The sequence below is a fragment of the Sturnus vulgaris genome, chromosome 1, assembly GCF_052056855.1.
Source record: "Sturnus vulgaris isolate bStuVul1 chromosome 1, bStuVul1.hap1, whole genome shotgun sequence".
Lineage (NCBI taxonomy): Eukaryota > Metazoa > Chordata > Aves > Passeriformes > Sturnidae > Sturnus > Sturnus vulgaris.
In genome coordinates, this window is record NC_142243.1 from 131451363 (window position 1) to 131472869 (window position 21507).

General features: G+C 36.9%; 1 protein-coding gene across 3 annotated transcripts; it reads left to right on the plus strand.

The window, feature by feature from the left end:
- Positions 1-2019: 2019 nt before the first annotated feature.
- Positions 2020-16782, plus strand: DECR1 (2,4-dienoyl-CoA reductase 1). 3 transcript variants are annotated; one of them, XM_014870768.2, is made up of 10 exons: positions 2020-2131; positions 5257-5459; positions 6365-6422; positions 6571-6657; positions 9044-9191; positions 12334-12433; positions 13688-13760; positions 15697-15843; positions 16160-16222; positions 16315-16782. In XM_014870768.2, the coding sequence occupies exons 1-10, from the start codon at positions 2066-2068 to the stop codon at positions 16372-16374; spliced, it is 1005 nt and encodes a 334-aa protein (XP_014726254.1). In that variant the 5' UTR covers positions 2020-2065; the 3' UTR covers positions 16375-16782. The 3 variants fall into 3 exon arrangements, with proteins under 3 accessions (XP_014726254.1, XP_088033162.1, XP_088033165.1); XM_088177039.1 differs by lacking the exon at positions 2020-2131 and adding an exon at positions 2421-4723; XM_088177036.1 differs by lacking the exon at positions 13688-13760 and having other exon boundaries at positions 2040-2131; positions 9044-9190; positions 12332-12433.
- Positions 16783-21507: the final 4725 nt, after the last annotated feature.

Sequence of the window (21507 nt, forward strand, 5' to 3'; positions counted from 1 at the left end):
TGCTGCTTTAAAGATAAATGTGGCAACTACTGCCCAGCAGTGTGGCACTATTGCTTCAATGCCTGCCAGACGGTGTGCAGAATTTACAAAGATGCTACCTACTCTAGAGCTTACTGTACCAACAGAGCATCAACAATTTTTTTCCCCTAAATGCTGAACATTTAGAGAAAATGGCTTTTTCACCATTTTTATACAGGACAATGATGAGTAAGACATAGGATTTAAATTCTGAGTCCTCTGAACTCCCACAGAAGTGTGTAATCAGTTCACCTGGAATTCTTAATTCAAAAGTTGATAGTACAAACCCACTGATAGATTTGTTGTCTTTCATGCCAAATTTTATAACTGCATAGATTCATCAAGTGTAGTGTCTTCCCCTCAAAACCTGAAGCTTTACTAAATCTGTAGGTACTTACAGCCACTATGCTACTCCCCCAACCCCTTACCCTTCCTTATGAGTAGATACAACTCTGCAGGTTTCTTTGATTGATCACCAAGGCTGTGCAAATGGGTGAGTATCAGTCAGTCAGTACTTTTTGCATCAGCCAGTCTCTGTGCTCAACACAGATAAATCAAGTGTCTTCCTATCTCAACATAATCCCCCGCAGCTAAATATGGCCTGATGTTCACAGACCACTTAGGCTGTTTCTGAACTCCATTAACAACACTGAATTTGAAATGAGGACTCTTGATCTTTCTGGCAAATCTTGTTTCACAGCAATCAGCCGGTGTTGATGTGTGCAGTGAAGCCAGAATGGAGCCTCTCTCTGCTGCCCAGGAGTGATCTGGGAATGCACGATTTTACCTCAAATCAGGCCCTGTGTTACCCATCCATTTGAATTCCTAATCAGCAGACAGTTAATATCTTCAGCCACCTCTTTTCTCATATTTCTTTAATAAACAATTCCTCTCGCCCCAAAACACATGCCAAGAACTGGCTGCCATACTACGGGTACAGCAATTCCTGGGTTTGGATACCACAAGGAAAGCAAACAAAGAAAAATACCAAACCACCCACCAAATAAGATAGTTCTTCAATATCCTTTAAGTAAAATTTAGTAAGCCACTTGCAATAATAAAATTCCAATCCAGTGAAGCATATACACCTAACCAAGCAGTCTCCAGCTCTCACAGCTGGAACTGGAGGCACCAGGGCAGTGGCAGTGACTGAGAAGGTGGCCCTGTGTTATTCCAAAATAGTTTTTTCACCTGGTGTGCAAGAGACCAGTCTACATTTGATTAGTTCTGTGCAGAAAGGGGTGTTGGATGACAAATCCATAAAGCTGGCACAAGGACTACCAAAATTGTTCACTATTTAAACATTTTAGCAAACAAAGGCATCCATGTTCATTGGCTGCCAGTTACCTAGTTCTCTTATTAATTAGTACTCTATCTTCTATTGCTTAATAGAAGATTATTTCTCATACTGTTTAGTCCACATACTCAGTCTTTCCCTTCTTTTGGGTCACTGGGCAATCTCTCCCATCAGAAATACCTTTTGCCCAGTCAGAGCTGACTTGAACGAAGTTGCTGAGTTGCCTTTATGTTTTTTCCTTATCTTGAGGATTCTGCCAAAAGCCGTTGTATCCCGTAAATTCTGCATTGTTTGCCTTCACTGTCAGTGGTACATCCTTCTTCCCAAGTGTCCTTAATCACCCTCTAGCTCTGAGATCATGGAAACATGGCAAGCCCTAAGCCTTAACAAGGCAATTCCACAAACAAATAATTTGTCTTTCACCTGGACATCGCTTAGAGCTTGTTTGCTCCTTTCTTGTTCATTAGGCTTGAAAGTACACAAAGATCAAACAGCAAAGATCAAACATTAAGGAACGCCCTTTCTTAAAAATTTGTTTACATATTTTGCAGCACTTGAGGCAGGGGCGGTCTCGCCGGCTCCCCGGTCTCCGCGGCTGCCGGTGCCCGCCCGGTGCCCGCCCGGTGCCCGCCCGGTGCCCGCCCGGTGCCCGCCCGGTGCCCGCCCGGTGCCCGCCCGGTGCCCGCCCGGTGCCCGCCCGGTGCCCGCCGCTCCTCCCCGCGGAGCAGGCGCAGAGCGCGGCGGGGGAAGATGGCGGCGGCGGCGGGGCTGTGGCGGTGCGGGGTGCGCGGCCCCTGTGTGTCCGGCGCCGGGCGGGTAAGGCGCTCCCTGTGCTGCCGGGGTGAGGGCGGCGTCGTGCAGGTGTTCCGCCATCTCCTGCCCCGCTGCCCCGGCTGTGCCCGGGCGCTGTTGTCCCGTCAGAGGGAGGGCGCGGCGGGGCTCTGCGGTTCCGGCTGCCGGGTTTGGGGAAGAGCCAGGAAGGGGGCACCCCTCGGTTCGTCTCAGCTCCCGGCCGTGTCCGCCGCGGAGCCCCCGCAGTGCTGGGCTGAGCTCCCCGCCGTACGGGCTCCTGCCACGCTGCCGGGCGCTGCCGTGACTCCCACTTGGGTGGTAGTGTCGCCCTTTGGCCCCGATAGCACAGCTGTGCCGGGCCATCTAGGTAAAGGGCTGGAATGTTGCTGTCCAAGCAGTGGCGTGGCTTGATTTGTGACCGAGTTGACCTTATAGCAGCCTTCCAGTACCTGAGGGGAGCCTGCGAGATATCTGGAGAGCAACTTTTCCAAGGGCATGTAGTGACAGGACAAGGGGAAATAGATTCAGATTGAAAGAGGGTACTTTAGGTTAGGTATGGACAGGTTGCCCCGAAATCTGTGGATGCCCCGTGCGTGGAGGTGTTCAAAGCCAGGTTGGATGGATCTCTGGGCAATCTCTTATAATGGAAGGTGTCCCTGCCTGTGGCAGAGGGTTGGAACAAGATGATCTTTGAGGTCCTTTCCAATCATTCTATAATTCTGTGACTGTGTGGATGTTGCTGGAGGCCAGTTCTAGTGAGTTCTCTGAGAGGACGGTGCTTCTTGCCAGTGACTGCTCCTGTGTTTCTGAGACGCCTTTCTGCAGTCATTTCACAATTCACTTCTACCCCCGGGTGAGGGTTGTTTTTTGGTTTGTCAGTAATTTTGTATTTGTTGTTTGATGTTTTGGGGTTTTTTTTTAGCTGCTTACTGGCTTCTTTATATCTCTGTTTACACCTGAGATTTAATTTAAAACCTCAGCCTTAAGTAGTGGAATGATTAAATTGCAAGGAGACGATAGCAGTCTGAGTAAAATGTTGCTCAATTATCCAACTTCACTGGCTGGTTATTGTTACCATACTTTATTAGTCTTTTTGCAGCCTTCTGCTTTCCTCTGCTATGGCATCTCCTAATCTTCCCCCCTCCAGCAGAAGGAAAGCTGCTTGCAGTGTTTCTTTGGAGGAGAGCAAGAAGACTGGGCTGTGTCTGATCACCTGATCAGGGAGTCTCAGTAACCACAGGGGCTGTCTCCATATCCTGAAGGAAGGGGGAGTCCAAATGCCGTCTTGATTTGCAGTCTCTGCCGTAAGCTGAAATTCTCCAGAGGGAGCTTTTTTCCTGAAGAGAGATGAGTAGAAAGAAAGAAAGTCCCAAAAGAGAATCTTCATATTTCCCTTTCCTGGGGGCTTAATAGTATTCTGGTACTCTGTGAAAGCATGCAAACTTTATTTTCACTAGGAGAATTAAAAAACAGTAGTGTTTTACAAATGTGATAGTTCTAGCTTTAGTTCAAGCTTTGCTTTCTGAATTTTGTCCTATGTAGCGGCTCCAGTTCTTCAATTCCACTCAATTTTAGTTTTTCACATTCTGTGTTGGGATGGATTGACAAGGATCGAGTCCAGCTCCTAAATGAATGTCCCATACAGGGATTGAGCCTGTGACCCTGGTGTTACTAGCACCATGCTTTAAGTTGCATTAAATTGTCTGTGTAATTCCATGATTGTTCTCTCTGTTTTCACCTGAGTTATTTATGCATATGTGTTACCATGCAGAAGGATTCATGTGCACACTTCTGCAGGCCAGCTTCAAGCTCTGTGAAACCTCCAATGCATTGTAACTGTGGGAAGTACAGACCAATCATCTACCACTAAATATATTGTCTCTTAACTTTAGTGTTCAAAATGTGAATTAGTAAACAGAACAACAAGTTATAATATTTTGCTATTTTTAAACTACCTTTCTTCTTCATGTCAGTCTACTGAATAATTGCATGGTTTTAACAGGGTCATAAAAGAGTAGCCATTCAGTCTTCTTTCACAAAATTATATTAGATTTTTTTTCAATTAAAATAAACACATTAAAGGCTCAAATATAAGGTAAAACCAGAGAAAATAAGTATACCTTACAGTCTGCTAATTGTTTTGCATACTTGTCATACTTGGAAGCATTTGAAGCTTCAGATTAAGGTTAACTTTTGTATTTTAAATAATAAGGGAATTTCTGAAATCTTACTGTTATGCTGCTGCCCCAAGGCATTTAATTCAATACTTAGATTAGGGCTTGAGTTAGTTTAGCATATTAGGATGCTAGAAATACCCGGTTGGCTATTTTTGCTGCATTTTGCTTGGTGACATCACAAATTGCTTCTTACATTAGTGGGGTATTTTCTTATTAGCATAGTTTTCTAGATGTAATACTGAATTTTCTTCTTTTTTCATGTCTGTTTTTAAACATGTTCCAACCATGTGTCTTTTTGCAGGGACCAATCCTTCCGAGGCTAATTTACTGTAGATGGTATTTCTGCTGGGACAGTGTGATGCTGATAACCTAACCCTATCCAGTTTTGTCTGAGAGATGGCTTTGGTCTCCTTAGCAGCTCCAGTGGCCATTAGGGCAGGTCTTGTGAAGTTTGATTCTGTCCTGTTCTCCAGTAAAGAAGAAGGTTTTGTTGGGTGCAGTAGTAAAGGATCAAAATCACAAATCTGTTACTGAAGATTTTAATTTGTAAATACATGCATATGTAACCTAAAATCACGTGGATTTGTTTATGCATAAATTGCAATGTATATATCGATCTGAAGCCCAAGTCCTTCTGTAATTAGTTGTTGATGGTTTTCCATATGCTTTAGTAAAAGTGATAGATAGAAAAAACGCATGAAGTAGCAAGGACTATGACTAAAGTATTTTTTTCAGTAGTTCTCTAGTTGCAGTAGAATATATAAAAATAGCTCAAGTGCTTTCATAGTCTAGTGATAGCATTTAAGTAAAGGCCCATGTGTGTTGATATAATGTAATCTAGTCATTCTTATATTCATATATATTTACTTAAAATAAGGGAGTAATGCTTGTTACTCCCCTGCCATAGGAAAATCTCGTCTTGCATAACAGAAAGGAGAAAAAACTAACTTTTCTGGGTTTTTTATCTTTCAGTTTTTCAGCCGTGGGCCAAATGTGCTGTATCAAGACAGCAGTGCACCACAAGCTGCATTCTTCTCACCTCTTCAAAAAGTGATGCTGCCACCAAATACCTTCCAAGGGAAAGTGGCCTTTATAACTGGTGGAGGTACTGGGCTTGGCAAAGGGATGACAACAGCTTTGTCCAGTTTAGGTGCCAAGTGTGTTATAGCAAGCAGGTAAATCTTAATGAAGATGTTTTAGAACTTTCATTTAGTACTGACTGCTGAATAGATGTTTTTTACTTTGCAAACAATAAAAAAGATTTTATTTATTCTTTTGCAGTACACTTTTAAATTACAATGTCGTATTGTGGATCCTAAAAACTTGCAGATTTATCTGCAAATGGTTAATGGTATAAAAATCAGTAGGAAGAAATAAACTAAGTACATTTTCATGAAATATGGCAGCAAAATAAACAGCCTCAAATATTAGGCAGAATTTCAAATAAAACCTTAAGGAGAACAAAAATTTGCAGTGTTAAACATTAATAAATGTTATTACAGGTGTTATTACACATTCTTGATTCAGATTTAAATTACAATCAAGAATTAAATCCAGTCCTCTTCTGTTTTTCAACAAGAGCCCTGACTTTCTTTTAATTATGATTTTCTACAGCTCTCTTAAGTACTGCATTAGAGTCTAGAAAAACAATCTCATTTTAAATCAACACAGAAGTGTTGTGACATTCATCCTAACAGTAATTTGTTTAGTTTTAAATGTGAATATATATGCCTCTTATTAATACTAGTAGAGTAGTAGTTAAAACTAAGTTTATTATGATCATGTGCTTTTTTTCTGGCTCATCCTGTTTAGCTTTAGAGTCTCCTACCATTGTCACTTCTGCGTTGCTTTAAAGTATCACTAACCATGATATTAAATAAATTACTTAAAGTTTTCTTTCAGAAAGTTAGTGGTTAAGCATAGTTTTAATCATAGATTTAATTCATGAAAATCAGCAACATGCATGTGCACACACACATATTTTAAGTTGTAGTTCTTATTTGCTCAGAAAGAAAGATTTTAGTAATCTGAATTGTAATTGCATTTAACTGACATGAGGGATATTAATACTTATTTCTAGGAAGCTGGATGTTTTGAAAGGAACAGCAGATGAAATTTCTTCTAAAACAGGGAATAAGGTAAATTTTTGCAGAATTATGAATATCTTACCTATTATGCTCTAGATTTTATTGGATTTTTTTTGCATTTGTTTGCTTCTATGGACTTGTTTAATGTATGAATGATACAGTTTTTAAGTCTTACAACTGCCTTTCTATTATTCTTTAGGTTCACGCCATCCAGTGTGATGTGAGAGATCCAGCTTCAGTTAAGAATGCTGTTGCTGAAACAATCCAAGTGGCAGGACATCCTGATGTAAGTCTTCTAGGGAAAGGAAAGAACTCGTTCTTCATTACTGAAAATACTTTGCATAGTAGGTATGAAGAAAGTTATTAAAATAGAAAGTTAATGGAATCTGAAAAGCCACTAGACAGAACAGTGGCAGTACTTCAAGGTAAATCTAACACTCATAGTTAGACCAGTTACTCTATTCCTGTGGTTCTTAAAATATCTAGTGGCCAAGTAGACACCACATTTTTACCCTTACTCTGAGGACTAATATCTTCTTTCAAATAATGGGAAAATTCTGGAGGGATTCTTTCAATTAAGGGAATGGAATATTGCCCTTAAATCGTCCTGAAAAGGTGATTTACCTGTATTTATTGAATTACATCTTAACACAATACCTCACAAATTAGGAGTGGAAGTAACCATAAATGTCTTCTTTGATCCTTGCTTAGCTTATTAATATACACAAAGAAGATTCCAATTTGAAGATTAAGTTCTCATTAAATTAAGAAAAAAGTCTTCCGTCAAGCCAAGCATCTGTTTTTTAATAGTTTGGCACAAAGCAACAGAGCTCTTTACATCAGATTGTGAGGAGGGTGATCTGATGGAATTTGAAAGATGATAATCAAAAATTCGGATTTGATTGTGAGATAACAACTTGGATTCTGCTAGCTGATAGAAAGTGTGATGATGTAGCGTCATCATAAAGGACAATCAGATTTAAAACTGTTTACTGTAAATTCAAAACTCTTGTATATGTGTTGTAGACAATTTGCACGAGGAGCTTCCTATAGATGTGAAAGAGAACCTACTGAATTTTAAATATTGTAAGAAGTAGAGAAATTATATGCTCTATAGCTGTATGCTATAACAGTGCTAGAAATGAGGCAACTCACTGTCCTGATGTGTAGACAAGATTCTCTGGATATTATTTTGACCATTAGTTAACATTGGTTTTGGCCAAAATCAAAATCGTGATCTTCAGGTTTTAAGTGTGTGCAGAGAGGGAGGAGGTTTCTTCCTATATAGTACATTTTTAGAGCACCAATAATTTTTTTAATAAATGCTTCCTATGACTTGTTCTTTACAAGCATTTATCTTCACTTTAATTTCACATATTTTATGTGTTTAAGGTGGATTGCAGAGTAAATAGAATATTCAGTTCTTTTTGTCCAGTTTTTCTCTTAGTTGAAGACATGAGGTGTCAGTTTACGAATCCTGGGTATCACTCACTGCCCTACTGCGTGTGAGGTGAGATCTCAAAGACACAAGTTAATGGCAGTAACTTGAAAGTCCTTCCAGCTTTGTTTTGTTCATTCCATTCCTGAGAGTGTTACTGCCAATTAGAAAGCAATCATTATTTTCTCATGGCTTATTTTGGCAGTCCTACATACCTCAAAGGTCGTATTGTACAGTTCTTAGTTCACTAGTTTTATTATTGTGTTTTTCCTGTATTTATTCAGTGATTCTAGTAACGTCCTCAGTATCTCAAGGTGTTTGGATTCTTTTTCCTTCAAATTTCAGGGAGGCCTTTAAATTGAATTTGCTGTCCATACATATAATTTATAGGTGTTGTATATTGTTAGTTTTGCATTCATGTAATATCTACTGTGCTCTGTTTTGTTACTGCAAATTCTAATACCTTCATTAGAATTTAGGCCAGAAATTCTTCATGACAAAGAATTTGTCTTATGTGAAACCTACATGAACCAAGGTTCCATTCCATTAATAGTGCATCATTTTATTGCTTTAGCACATTATATTATTAAATATGCTCCATCTGGCTACATTATTTTTGGTTTAAATACTGCTGATGTGATGCTTAGTCCCCTGAAGTGAAAGTATCCTCTACCTGGTGATTGTTCATAGGAAGTAGTGGCTGTACCCCTACTCTACAGAAGTTTTGTTGTAGTTATATGCAGTACGCTGTATCATAATATTCTCATCACGGCTGATTGATTTGAATTCCTGTTATGCAGCACTCACTTCATCCAGACTTTAGTTATCAGGTTGCTGCCTTTTGCTTCTATGCCCATGCATCTATTATATTAAATAGACATGATGCTGGAATTTGGTGGGGCAAACTTGACTGTTAGGATGCACTTGAGACACTATGGAAAATAGTGACTTAAATCAGCCTCTACATTTTACAGTTCCAAAGTACAGTAGTTTGGAAATACAACCCATTTTCTATTACTGATACTTTACACTTTTATTTTCTGTTACTTTTTGTATGCTGCAGATGTTAAAATTTCTTATGGGTTATTCTCCCTCTTCCCCTGCCCCCCGTACCTCATTCGATGAGGGTATTTTTACTTTTGTCCCTGTAAACACTAAAAAACTCCTTGTAAATTCTTTACTTTTGTCTCAGAAAAAGTTATTTTAGTTAACTCTTTTCATTCGTGTGTTTCAGGTTGTGATAAACAACGCAGCTGGGAACTTTATTTCCCCTTCTGAACGACTTTCTGCAAATGCCTGGAAAACAATAACTGATATTGTACTTAATGGTACTGCTTTTGTAACTCTGGAAGTTGGAAAGGAGCTCATTAAAGCAAAAAAAGGTATCTTAAGCATTGTGATATATTATTACTTGCTTTCCTTGCCTTACTACTATTATAGCCAGTTTTGAGAGTTCATGTGAGAAGAGAAATACAATTTTTAACATTCTTCTAGAAAGGAACTTTTTCAGTGAAAGCTGTTCTTAAGTATCACACAGTAGATCTGGCTAACAATTACTTCATTGTAGTATCAGACCTTACAAGTGGACCCAGAGGCCAACTGAGGCAGAATATAAAAATCTAATTGAAGAGTTCTAGTTGTAAAACATTTTAAAAATTAAAAAGATAAAGCTTTATGTTTAAAAAAAGGTGTTATTTCTTCTGAATTTTCTCTGTATATGTTAATTTCATTCAACTGAACATGGGATATTTCTTTAAATAAACAAGAAGTCAGGATATCCCTTTCAATTTACTTCCTATAGTAAAATAAAATTTACAGCTGTGCTATTTGACTAAGAGTACTAGAGAATATTACCTTTAAGATAATTTGAAAAAGAATTTTGAAATTGAAATCCGAATTAAGATTTTATTTTCCCAAGTTTAATTCTTAATTCTACACTACCTAGAAGTTTAACTCAATATTATAGCTTCACGAAAATATAAAAATATGACAGTTCTTTTCTATATTATTTAGCAACCAGATTATTGTCTTAAAAGCAAAGGTGATGTATGCCCTTCTGTGTTATATCATAAATTATTTTCTAAGAACTGCTTTCATTTTAAATTCCAGTTATAAATTGAAAAACATTGATTTTATTTTATGAGATCAGAATAATATAATGTCATTCATTTAAAAGCAGTGTGATATAATAATGGTTTTCCATGTGCCCTCACTTATGAGTCCTGTTTTCTAGGTACAGCCACTATGTCGAAGTACTACTTTTGTATTTACACTATTTCTTTAACCTCTGAATTAGCTGAATTTCTTCAAAATACTTTCCAAAAAGTAGTCCATGAGCTTATGCTATTTGATTATAATAATAGGAAGTTAATGTTGTTTCAGTGGGTCTGTAACAATTTTTGTTAGTACACAAGTATGTCCCCTCTGTATTTTAGCAGCATGTGAAAAATTAATTTCCACCATTCTAGTGCTGATATTCCCACATGAGGAACCCATCTCCAGCTATGACTTACTCTATCATTATGGCAGACCATTGAAATAGGTTGCCATATGGTCCTCCAGGTGCATGCAGTGTGCCCATAGAGTAATGTGAAATATGAATTCAAACTTGCTTTTGTTTTTGCTGTTGTTGGATGAAAAGCTACTTTCCTTACTTCCTTCCTCAAATTTGGTAAAATCCAGACATCATTCATCTTCATGTTGCCTCTCTTTCTTTGACTTCTAAGCTTCCAAAACATGTGAATTTCTTTTGCTATTACTTGCATATCTTCTTCTTAGGGGAGTCCATCTGTAAATAAGACTTTTTGTTTACAGCTTTCTTTAAGGCATGTTTATGCAAGTAAGGCATGTGTACCTGTTTGTCTTCTCACATTAATTTTCTTTCTACTTGCTTTTTTTTTTTTCGTTTGAGCAGAAACCTTAGTTTCTAAAGTGATGCTACCTAGTGCAAATATTTTAGAACAGTCTGTGAGGATACTAAAAATCTGACACTTTATAGAACACTGGCATGTCCTTTAGGTCTGCAGTGTGACTTACATTAAGTCTAATGCAGTAAATAAAAATTCTCTGCTTTTAGACTGCAAGTTTGTGCTGGTATTTGAAAGGAATTTGTAATCCGCTAGTGTGTTACTCATTTTTACAAAGTGAGAGGAGTTAATTGTTCAGTTATTGTCCATTTTATGAATGTACACTTTAGAAATAAAAGTTGTGTATGAGCTAAAGTGTTCTTTAAATATCAGCTATGAATTTGTCAGTTTATGTGTGAGGCTGACCTAACTTGCCTCTGTTAAACCTGAATTAAAAAAAAACAGTGGTTGAATTCTACAAAATGTGTAATTAAAAATGATCTCTAGATAACCTCAAAGTTGTTCTATGGTTTTTGCCTGTGTAGATTTTTCCTTTCAAAATCTCTCCCAGTGAGGACTCCTTTTTTGTAATCAGGGCCCATAGTTTCTGGATATCTTTTAGCATTTCAATCTCTGCTTGTTTATGGTTCTCTTTAGTTCCTCTTGTGTAATGTTACTGTAATTTTCTACCTGAGTCTCTACTTACATACAATCTATCAGTAGTGTATATTGTTTTAGAATTATCCCCTGGGCAGCTATTCTAATGAAATTATTTTTAAAATATAGTAAGTAGAACAGTTATTTTAGTTACTGTGACGTAAGCAGTGAACTGTCATCCCTTGTCCTTCATTTCCTAGCTACAGTTAGTTCATGCCAGTCATTGATCAGACATAATTTGCAGGATTCTATAAAAGAATGATTAAATAAGCAGTTGCATTTTCCATTCCAGAATGTTTTTTACTAAATCTGTTATAAAATGTAACATATAAAAGAAACTAGTTCTTTTATAATGGAGTTTGTTGTGATGATGATGATAATAATAGGAAAAGTTATGCAGGTTTCTTCTGTAATTGGCTCTGCTGCAGAAAAGGCTTCTGAAAATTTCTTTAAAACCTTTATTTTTCTGCATAAACTTTAACTCAAGCCCTCAGCTGTTAATTTGAGATTCTGCCAATTGTAACTGTTAATGCTGATTTTTTCCTCTTGTTTGTTTTGTTTTATTTTTTTTTTTGTATTTTCCCCCACTCAGTAATTGATGAATTTAGGGCAGAATGTCTGGTTGGTGACAACTAGACTAGGGCAGCTTCTGAAAAAAACCTGTAAGATCTTAGGCCTTCACTCCAGTTAAATTAATTTATGCATTAAGTTCATTATCAGTCGAAGTCTGAAGGCTTAGACCCTTCAGAGCCTAATCAATAGCTATTTGCACTTACTTGGAACAACTCTTTAACACTCATGCAAAAGAGGGAACTGAAATAAAAAGGCTTGAAAAGAAAGTTTCTAAGACTATATTTTTAAAATGTGTTTTCTCTGCTCAGAGTGAAAAGGTACCCTAGCACTTGAGTTGAAAACTTCTGTACCATTTATCTTGCTTTTACCTGGACTTGAGAGTTTGATCTTCAGGGTTGTTTGGTTTGTGTGGTGTGGGTTGTTTTTTAAGTGTTTTTGCACCTTCCAGGAGCAGCATTCCTGGCTATTACAACAATTTATGCAGAGAGTGGTTCAGGATTTGTGTTGCCGAGTGCCTCTGCCAAAGCTGGTGTAGAAGCAATGAGCAAGTGAGTAACACAGCAAAATGTGTGCTTTAGTTTTCACATCCTTAAGATGGGGTAATTGGTGTATAAAAATGGAGCTCATTAGTGTAGTCCCCCTATTTCACTGTAACACAAGAGTTCAAGCCAGGCTTCAGTATCATAGCAAGAAAATAGTATGCTGACAGCTTCTTACAGAGGGAAGTATTAACTGCTACTTGTTCTTCCACAAGATCAAGATAAGGACAAGTAGAACTACTTATTTTGGCAAGTGCAAGTTCCAAAGTTTGTTTCACAGCATTTTGATAATCAGGTTCTCTTTGCATTCTTATAGATGAGCCAGCACCTAAAGACAGCTATTAGGGGAACTTTTTGAGATCTATAGCACCTTCCACATTCTTTTGTCTGAGGAAAATACATACCTTTTATTTGGATGCAGTATACTGTGACTTCAGCTCTGTTTAGATTCATCAACAAATTTGTTTTCTATCACTATTTAAAATTAAGGTTGCAGTTCTACTTAGTTCAGAACAGTATCATGTCGATGGATCCATGGTCAGCAAACAAAAGGCTTTCTCTCGTTTTTACTTTCAGGCTAGTACTTCATAGCATATAGATCTGCACTTCAGCAGAAAGAACTAAATCGACTGGCAGCCTTTTAGTAACTGGAATTCACTAGAATCTAGAATCTGAAAAAAATGAGGGACTGAGTAATCGTCTTGATTTCTGTTCTACAGAGTTGTAACAGAAATGTGTACTTTTCAGAGGCTTTATGACTCAGCTAATTCATTCACCAAAGTAGATCCAAAATACTCATCATGCATAAAAAATGTCATAAAGCAAAACTATTCTAGTGGTCCTGCTTTAGAATATATCCTCTGTTTTGTGTTATTTTAAAACATATAGTGCAGAGCTGTGTTGCAAATGTTAGAAATGTGTACTTATGGAATAGTCTAAACTGCCACAGAAAGATGATGGCCTAACAGTTGTTTGTTAAGGAATTCAGGTGCCAACACCATCTGTGATTTGCAAGGGGGAAAGAATTGCTTCTTCATGCTGCTTTACCTCTAGTAAATAAATATTCCCCTGTTGGTGAATGAGATTTTTTTTTCCTTCTCTGAAATAATTTTATTAAGCACAAAAAAAAACCTTTAAGTGGAAATTGTCTATTTCAGGAATGTTCTAGTATTTACACATTTGATTAAATTTTAATTTTTTTTTCTGGATAGGATTACAATATTGTGTTTAAAATACTGATGCATTCTGTTAATGAATTTTTAGGTCTCTTGCGGCTGAATGGGGTAGATATGGCATGAGATTCAATGTGATTCAACCAGGTCCAATAAAAACAAAGGTACATGGCACGAAGTGAAACCCAGCCTTGAATTTGCTTTGTAGTACAGCCTTAACTTTACAACAATCTAATTTTTCTGTAGCTGTAAATTCTAATATTATTTCCTTGGTAGTCAAGACTGTACTGGAATATTGAACACACTTCCCTCTTAGTATTTTTGTAAAATAGGATTTCTTGAACTTTTGAGACCTGCCACTGTTCCCTCTACTACTCTTGATAAAAACTGTTTTTAAAGAACTGATACATCAAAGTACTTAATGCTGATCCTTATTTCTGTGTATCTAGTTTGTCAAGTGGAGTGAATTCTTATGCTTGTTGGAGTAAAGTTCCTATTTCTGCCTGAACCCCTAATATTTAAACTAAACCTCTGATCACTTCCAAAATCTTAGAATCTCTTTTAGGTATATGAGAATAGAATCTCACTAGTTTTGTTGAAAATCTCAAAACTAGAAAGAGAAAAGCTAAGGTGGCAAGGAAATGAGAAGCTTTGAAGTGAGTGAGAAGCAGGACTGGAGGGTTTGAAGGAAGTAATCCAAAGCAGCTGGAACAGGAAGAATAAAGAAAGCAGTCCTGCAAGAAGAGAAAGGAGCATCCATTTCCCATTGAATCAAATTATTATGATTATGAACACTAACAACTAATAATGGTATTACTTCTTCCTGTAAAATATTTCAGTTGTTTTTGCTGTTCTTTTGGGAATAGGGGTGTAGAGTTGTTTCCTTTTTACTTTTTTGTTTGTTTGTTTGTTTATTTACTACTTTTTTCCTTTTTCCCTCTTGTCAGTTTTAGATTCTACACTAGAAAACTTAAATTCTTTTCACTATAAAGAAAAATAAGCGGCAGAAGTAGCAGGATTATAAGAATGTTGAGATAGCATTAGGGAATCAGACCAAAAGTTCTCCAGACCTTGTATCTTGTGTATTTTTAAGTAATAATAGAAGAAAAACGTTTGGCAAATTAAGGGATTTAAATGTCAATAGTGCTACCTCCAGTTAATGTTCCTTGTCTGAATTAATAGTGTTCAGAGACTGATAGGGTTGAGATACTGATAAAATGCTACATTTGGTGTATGGTTCCAACTCAAAATTTCCCTGACAGCATAAAAAGGAAGATAGCACATTGCAAAATCAAGGTTTTCTGCCTTAGGGGAAATATCTATGGCCTTAAAACATACTGTTTTAAGTCATGATGGGAAAAGAACAAGACATATCAGCACAACACTGTTAGGCTTATAAACTGGCAATTAAAAACATGGCAGTAGAAGACTTAAATGTCATGATTACGTGAATTACAATGTGCTTTAAATCACGGCTTCAGTAATTTAACAGAAATGTTACTGATACATTTATGATTTTGAGTGAGGACGTTATTTCCTTGTAGAGGAGCAGGAAAGGAAAAAACCCTTTTATTTCCCATGCCATTTTAAGCTATTCAAGTACTAAAGCTTCTGGTGACTTCCTTTAGCTTTAGCAGTTGCTGAAATTTAACTGAACTTGATTTTTTTTCTTTCCCATTTTATGTATTCTGTCATGTATAATTTATTTTGGTTGCTTTCCTGTTCCTCTTCTTCCCTTGTTCCTCTCTGTCTTTGCAGCAATTTTGAGTCTTATTTCCTCAGATGCTTATCAAGGATGTTTGAGGAAAGAAAGATGAGGAAAGAAAGATGATGAACCCCTTTTGTTTTTCACAGATAGGTGGTGGGTGACTATCCCAAATTTTAAATTCCAGCTTATCATCAGTAGATACGTATCAGTGCAATAGAGATAAATTGTTTTTTCTTTTGTACTTCCTTCTTTTTTGTGCTACTGACAATGAGGGTGTAGACAGCTTAGCCACAAATATTAACTTCCATATTGTGTATGTGGAGTCAAATCTCTGTTGGATTTTATTTTCTGATGTAGTTATAACATTTTTGTAATGTTTCTTTTATTCTCAGGGTGCTTTTAGCCGCCTTGACCCAACAGGTGCATTTGAGAAGAAGATGATTGAGAGGATTCCCTGTGGTCGTCTGGGAACTGTAGAAGAAATTGCAAATCTTGCTGCCTATTTCTGCAGTGACTATGCAAGCTGGGTTAATGGAGCAGTGAGTTTTGATTGATCTTGTTTGTACAATTAACCTGTTGATGGGTGTGAGTATTGCTGATATTTTTTTAAAGTTCTGGTTTCAGAAATGAAACAAAACATCTTACTTAAAAATTCTTTACAAGTATTATTCATCTTTTAAGTGTAGTGCATGGTTGTTAGCACCTTTAAAAAGAACTTTTTAAAGTGATTTTATTGTACTATTTTGAGTATGGGCTTTTTTCACCCAAATCAGTAAAATTTATTTTCACAGTTTGTAAAAGGGAATACTACAGAAATCGCACAATTACTAAATACACTCTTTGTACTTTTTCTAGGTTATCAGAATGGATGGTGGAGAATTTGTTTCTATGGCAGGAGAATTCAATGATTTGAAGAGGGTATGAATTTCCTTGTTGGCTATTTTACATTCAGATACTTTGATGTGCAATTATTATATGAAATTCCAATAAAATCTCTTTTCTTTTGTTAGGTTACCAAAGAGCAGTGGGATATGATGGAAGCAATGATTAGAAAAACAAAAGGCTCCTAAAGTACATAACTTCATGGTGGAGATTCTTGGAAATGAACCACTACATTTTCATTAATATTTAGAAATAACCAATTGAGAAATTGCCTTCAAAATCTTTTTTATGCTAATTTCAATAAAATATTTTGAAAGTGTTGTATTTTGAATATAGTTTGTATATTTTTCCAATCTAAAATCTGTTCTGTTGCCAATAGTGAAAAACAGTTGGTCACTAATATTTTAATCTTTAGATTGCCTTATATAGCCATGCCTTGGTCTACAATCGGCCTTTTTTTTAATCTTTCTGAGGATTTTTTTTTTCTCCGATATATGCAAGTGTCTCTTAGTATTGTAATGTCAATAGGATTTCAGTGTTATCATAACTGAATGTAATCATTAGTCTGAAGAGAGAAATAAAATATTAAATCCTAATCTTTACACTTCAGTAAGAAGTTCTCAACTTGCAAATACAGTTTGACATTATTAGCAGGACTACATACACTGAGAAAGGATGTAACTCCTGTAGTTACTTAGGAAATCTGGAAATGCATAACCCATCTTGGTCTTATCTTTTGTGACATTTTAAGTCTTTTAATTATCTTATTCTGAACTTCAAAAGTGGCATTTACGGACCTGCATGGCCTTTCTAAGGAGCTTGCTCTTTGTCATGATGAAGTTAATGTTCTTGAAAATGAGACACCAAAAATAATTTCTTATTGCATATGTGTGACTATGGCAGCTCTCCATAAAAAGCAGTTTATTTAAGACTATTAAAGGGATGTTGGTAAATTGGGGCTGAAAGTTGAAACTTCATTTGTTGAAATTTACAAAAAATCCTTAGGTTTCATTTGAATTCACAGGCTAGTACTAAAGAAACTTTTAGATGGCACTACCTCTGAATCTAGTCAGTTTACCCATCCCAGATAAGCAAGTGATAAAAACGTTACTCTCCCTCTTTTATCCAAATTTAGAATATTGGTAGATTTTGTCCCTCACGCCTCAGACAATGGCTGGAATTCTTCAAAGAAATTATTAACCTCTGGCATTTACAACCTGAAAATAATGCTTTTTTTTTTTTTTGGTGTTTAACCAGAGCTCCAGCCTGTCCCCACATACAAGCACGTACATAGTTTTATGTGTGTTGAGACTGATACAGTGATTTAAGAGTCAGGACAATAGAATCAATTTAAGGATGTCTGCCTTCAGGTGCTGGTGGCAGTCATGTATTTTCCCACACAATCCAGGACATACTTAACATATGCCAACATCTGACTTTGAAGTCACTTGATTGTCTTGTTACAAATCTGAAGCAAGCTAAGCTGTGTTCTGCTGAAAGTGTGGACTGTCTTAGTGCAGGCTTCCATGTGCCTTTCTCCTATGAGTGATAATCCTGTGTGGGATTGAATAGCCACTCATAGTAAAACAAATCAACTGAGTTTATTGTAGCAGCCTTCAGGGTGTTCTTGAGCATAATATAAAGATTTTTTATGGTAGCTTGGGTTTGGTAGGTGTGTTGTCAAGATGAAATTCTGACATGAGAGCATGTCTATTCCCCTAGAAGTGATATAATTGAGAAGTTAGGCCTATACATACTGTTTTCTGCTCATCATCCTTTGCATATAATTATATTGTCTCCTTGTATGGGACACAGTTGAATATAAGACTTCGACATTTGAAAAAAAGTGCTTCAGAAAAAAACCTCAAATGTATGTTTGTGAGATATGGTAGCATCAAGTATTTCTCTGGTGGAGTGTCTAGTAGGTTATCCTCTGATGACAGGCTGTCAATAAAAATATATTCCTATCACTCTCTTGCACCCATGGGTTTCTGTGACTTACTATAGCTAAGCATGTTGTATGGTTGAAGTACTGGACTGAGAGTGGAGACAACCATACTCAATATGTGAAATTGCCACAGACTTCATGTGACCTGAAGTCATTTCTGTAGCCTGTCAACAGCAGGATGGGTGTACTTTGCAGTATTCCCTCAGAGCTGGTCATCTGAAACAAGAAGACTGGCAAGTTCCTTTTAGCTCACAATACATAGACCATGTGTGGGGCACAGGTGGGAAAGATCAAGAAAAGAGGCCTATTCCAAGTCTTAACATGAAGTTGGGATTCAGTTTATGCTTGGCTTTGGGGGCTAGGAAGCACTTCTGCCTGTCATATAGTTCTCTTCCCTGTGTATAAAATAATAGTAACATAGGATAGCAGATTTTGCTTCATCTGACATGGTCATAATATTGAAGGGAGGCCTCTTAAAGCCTGTCTTGTAAAGAGATACTGGGGATTTATTTACTAACAGAATGTTTGTCATTTGCAGAAATGGGTACTGCGTCTGAATTATTAGTTGTAAAATGATGAAGACCTCCATTTTTAAAGAGATGGAACCAGAAAGCACATTTGAAGTTTTACTGAGCATCTATAATAAGAATAGGGTTTATGTTGCTTATGCCAATGACATCCATTTCAAGCTACACAAGTTAGTTGCTTTTAGATGCTGAGCATTTTGTCTTGCCAAGGTATATACAATATGTTGATGCAGGTTTTAGAGATGTCATATAATGTCTTAAAGAGTTACATGTTACTTAACTTACAAAGTATTTGCTAATATATACTTAGTTAAGTGAAAAAGAATAACTGATCTTGTCATCCACAGCTGCAGAGAATGGACTAATCTGACTGAGACACATTTCCTTCAGTAAGAGTTGTTAAACTTGGTAGGGACAGAAAAGGAACATTACTATGAAGACATGAATCCTAAACATCTCAAGTTTTTGTTTTGCCTAAATATCATGTAATTCTTACTGAAGTAACAACACATGATATCTGAACTCAGAAAAAGAATAAGAGAAAGAAGCTACTACCTAATCCAGGCAGTGTTGGATTTGGAAACTCCAAAAGAAGCTGTTCCTAAATGCTGATGAGGATTAGACTGTCCTGAAAAAGGCATAAAATATCTCTGAAACCCAAGAGGTGTCCAATTCCGTAAGCATGTCCCACAGCTTTGTACTACTCACAGACTGACATAAAGCACAGTCATCACAGCTACTTTATTCCAAATATAACTAAACTGGCAGGAGAGATAGTGTCCATGTTGTCTTAGGCTGGCATATTTGCCTTGGGGTTATTCCATTCCTCACCCTATCTGAGATTGCCAGGGATCCACAATGTAAAGGGAAGGCTGACAAAAAGTATTGCTTCGTGGCATAATTATTTTATGAAGTTGTAGGGACAGGAAGGTGAAGGAATGAGTCAGAAAAGGTGATGGTGTACACTGGAGATTGCAACAGGAGTCAGTAGGGTTGCAGAGACAGTTTAATTTTCATGAATCACAAGGACACTTCCCTAAAATCTAAATACTTTTTTAAAAATTACTTTTGCATGATCCATCAGTGGAAGGTGTTACCACTTCCATGAACTCAATTTGGAGACACCCACGAAGGGGAGTCATTGTCTGTTTTCAACTGAGAAGTACATCTTTTCTGCTTAATTAAATCTTGAAATTACCCTCTTTTTTTTCTGCTGGTGATTTACAATTTTTTATTAATACAATTTATTAGAATAATTCAGTACTGCAAAAGTGGTATTGTGCTATAGTAGGGGCTTATCAACAAGTTATGAAAATCATTTGAGATTGCAAATGAGACAAATCTGTTGTATTATCTCTTCTCTATGATACCAGAACTGCTGTCAGTCTTTAGTTCTCCTAGTTCTGGGAACTCTCTCCTCTTGAATATTTAAATTACTGTTGAGAATACTGCTTGTATTTCCCAATTGGAGGATTTGTTTTACAAACAGAGGATGATATTATTTGAGGTAACTGTGAGTTCCTAGCTGTCCCTACTGGCTTCCAAGTTCATGGGCATGTAAACTGTTCATTTATATTTTCTTTTTTTTCCCATACTGATAACATGTAACTAAAGATACTGAATTGCAAGAAAGTTTGTACCATTGTCTTAACTCCATGGAGCATCTTGTGTTGTAACTGCTAAATAAGTAATCCCACTTGAACAAAGGTAACCCCACAGTCTTTTATGTGATCATTTAATATGCAATAAAATAGTCTTTGGGATTTGAGTGCATTGACCTGCTTTTGAGTTGCTGTAGAATAACTTCAGTTGATTTCAGAGGGAATTGGACGTGCACAACATTTCAGAAAATCAGGCCATGTATATTCAGGTGCCCAAGTATGTATTCTGTATCTTTTCAAAGACACAGCAAGTAGAGGTGGAGTTTCCCTCCATAATAATTTCATCATAATCATGGCTATAACCATGATTATGATGAGGGCTTAGTAAAAATCAGAAAAAGCAAACCTTATGTAAAAAAACCCAAAGCCTTAATCAAGGTTTAAGGGTAGTTTAGCAGCAATGTGTATATATTTTATTCATTGACAAGGTTCATTTTGTATAAAAGTGCTGATGACTATCAGCACCCTGGTCTGTATTTGACATTTGCCCATGGAATATGGTGTTTAGAAATTTCATCAGCTTGTGTGGATAATCTTTTTAAAGGTGGATAAGTAAGTTCTAAACAGGGAGGATTAGATCAGTGCTATGATACTGTGCATGAGCTGTTGATGATAGAACAGTGCAGCAGTAAACAAAAGAAAGCCAAAGTATTTGTTTCAAGGGCTGTGTTCAATCCTGATTAAGTTGTTGGTGGAAATTCACGTGATATTCTCCATAATGGTTAGCTGTGCAGTGTTAATGGCTGCTGAGGTGCCCTGATGGACAGTGGCGTGGGCCCAGGTGGAAGCAGGCACTCACTCTGCCTGACCTGGTACTGTTAAGGTTTACTTCTGTCAGCAAACACTGCATTTATAATGCCATGGGTTTATGAAGGGCCTCATAGTTACTATTGTTATTATTCTTTCAGTTTGCTGGTTTGTACTTTAAAATTTCTAGAAGATTACCTTCTTTGATTTGAGTACCTAGTGCTATTTTAAGCTTTAATCTGTACACATTTAAACTAGAATGGCCTAAAATATTTTACTGCATACTTGTAATTTGTAGGACAGTGACTTTTGGTATTTTGGTTAGCTTGAGTGCTTATTTGCATGTTTATTTTAATAAATTATGTATTTCTAGGCAGCAAAATGATTAATAGCTTCAGTAAAGGGGATCCTAAGTAGCTCTGTCTCAGTTTCTGTTTA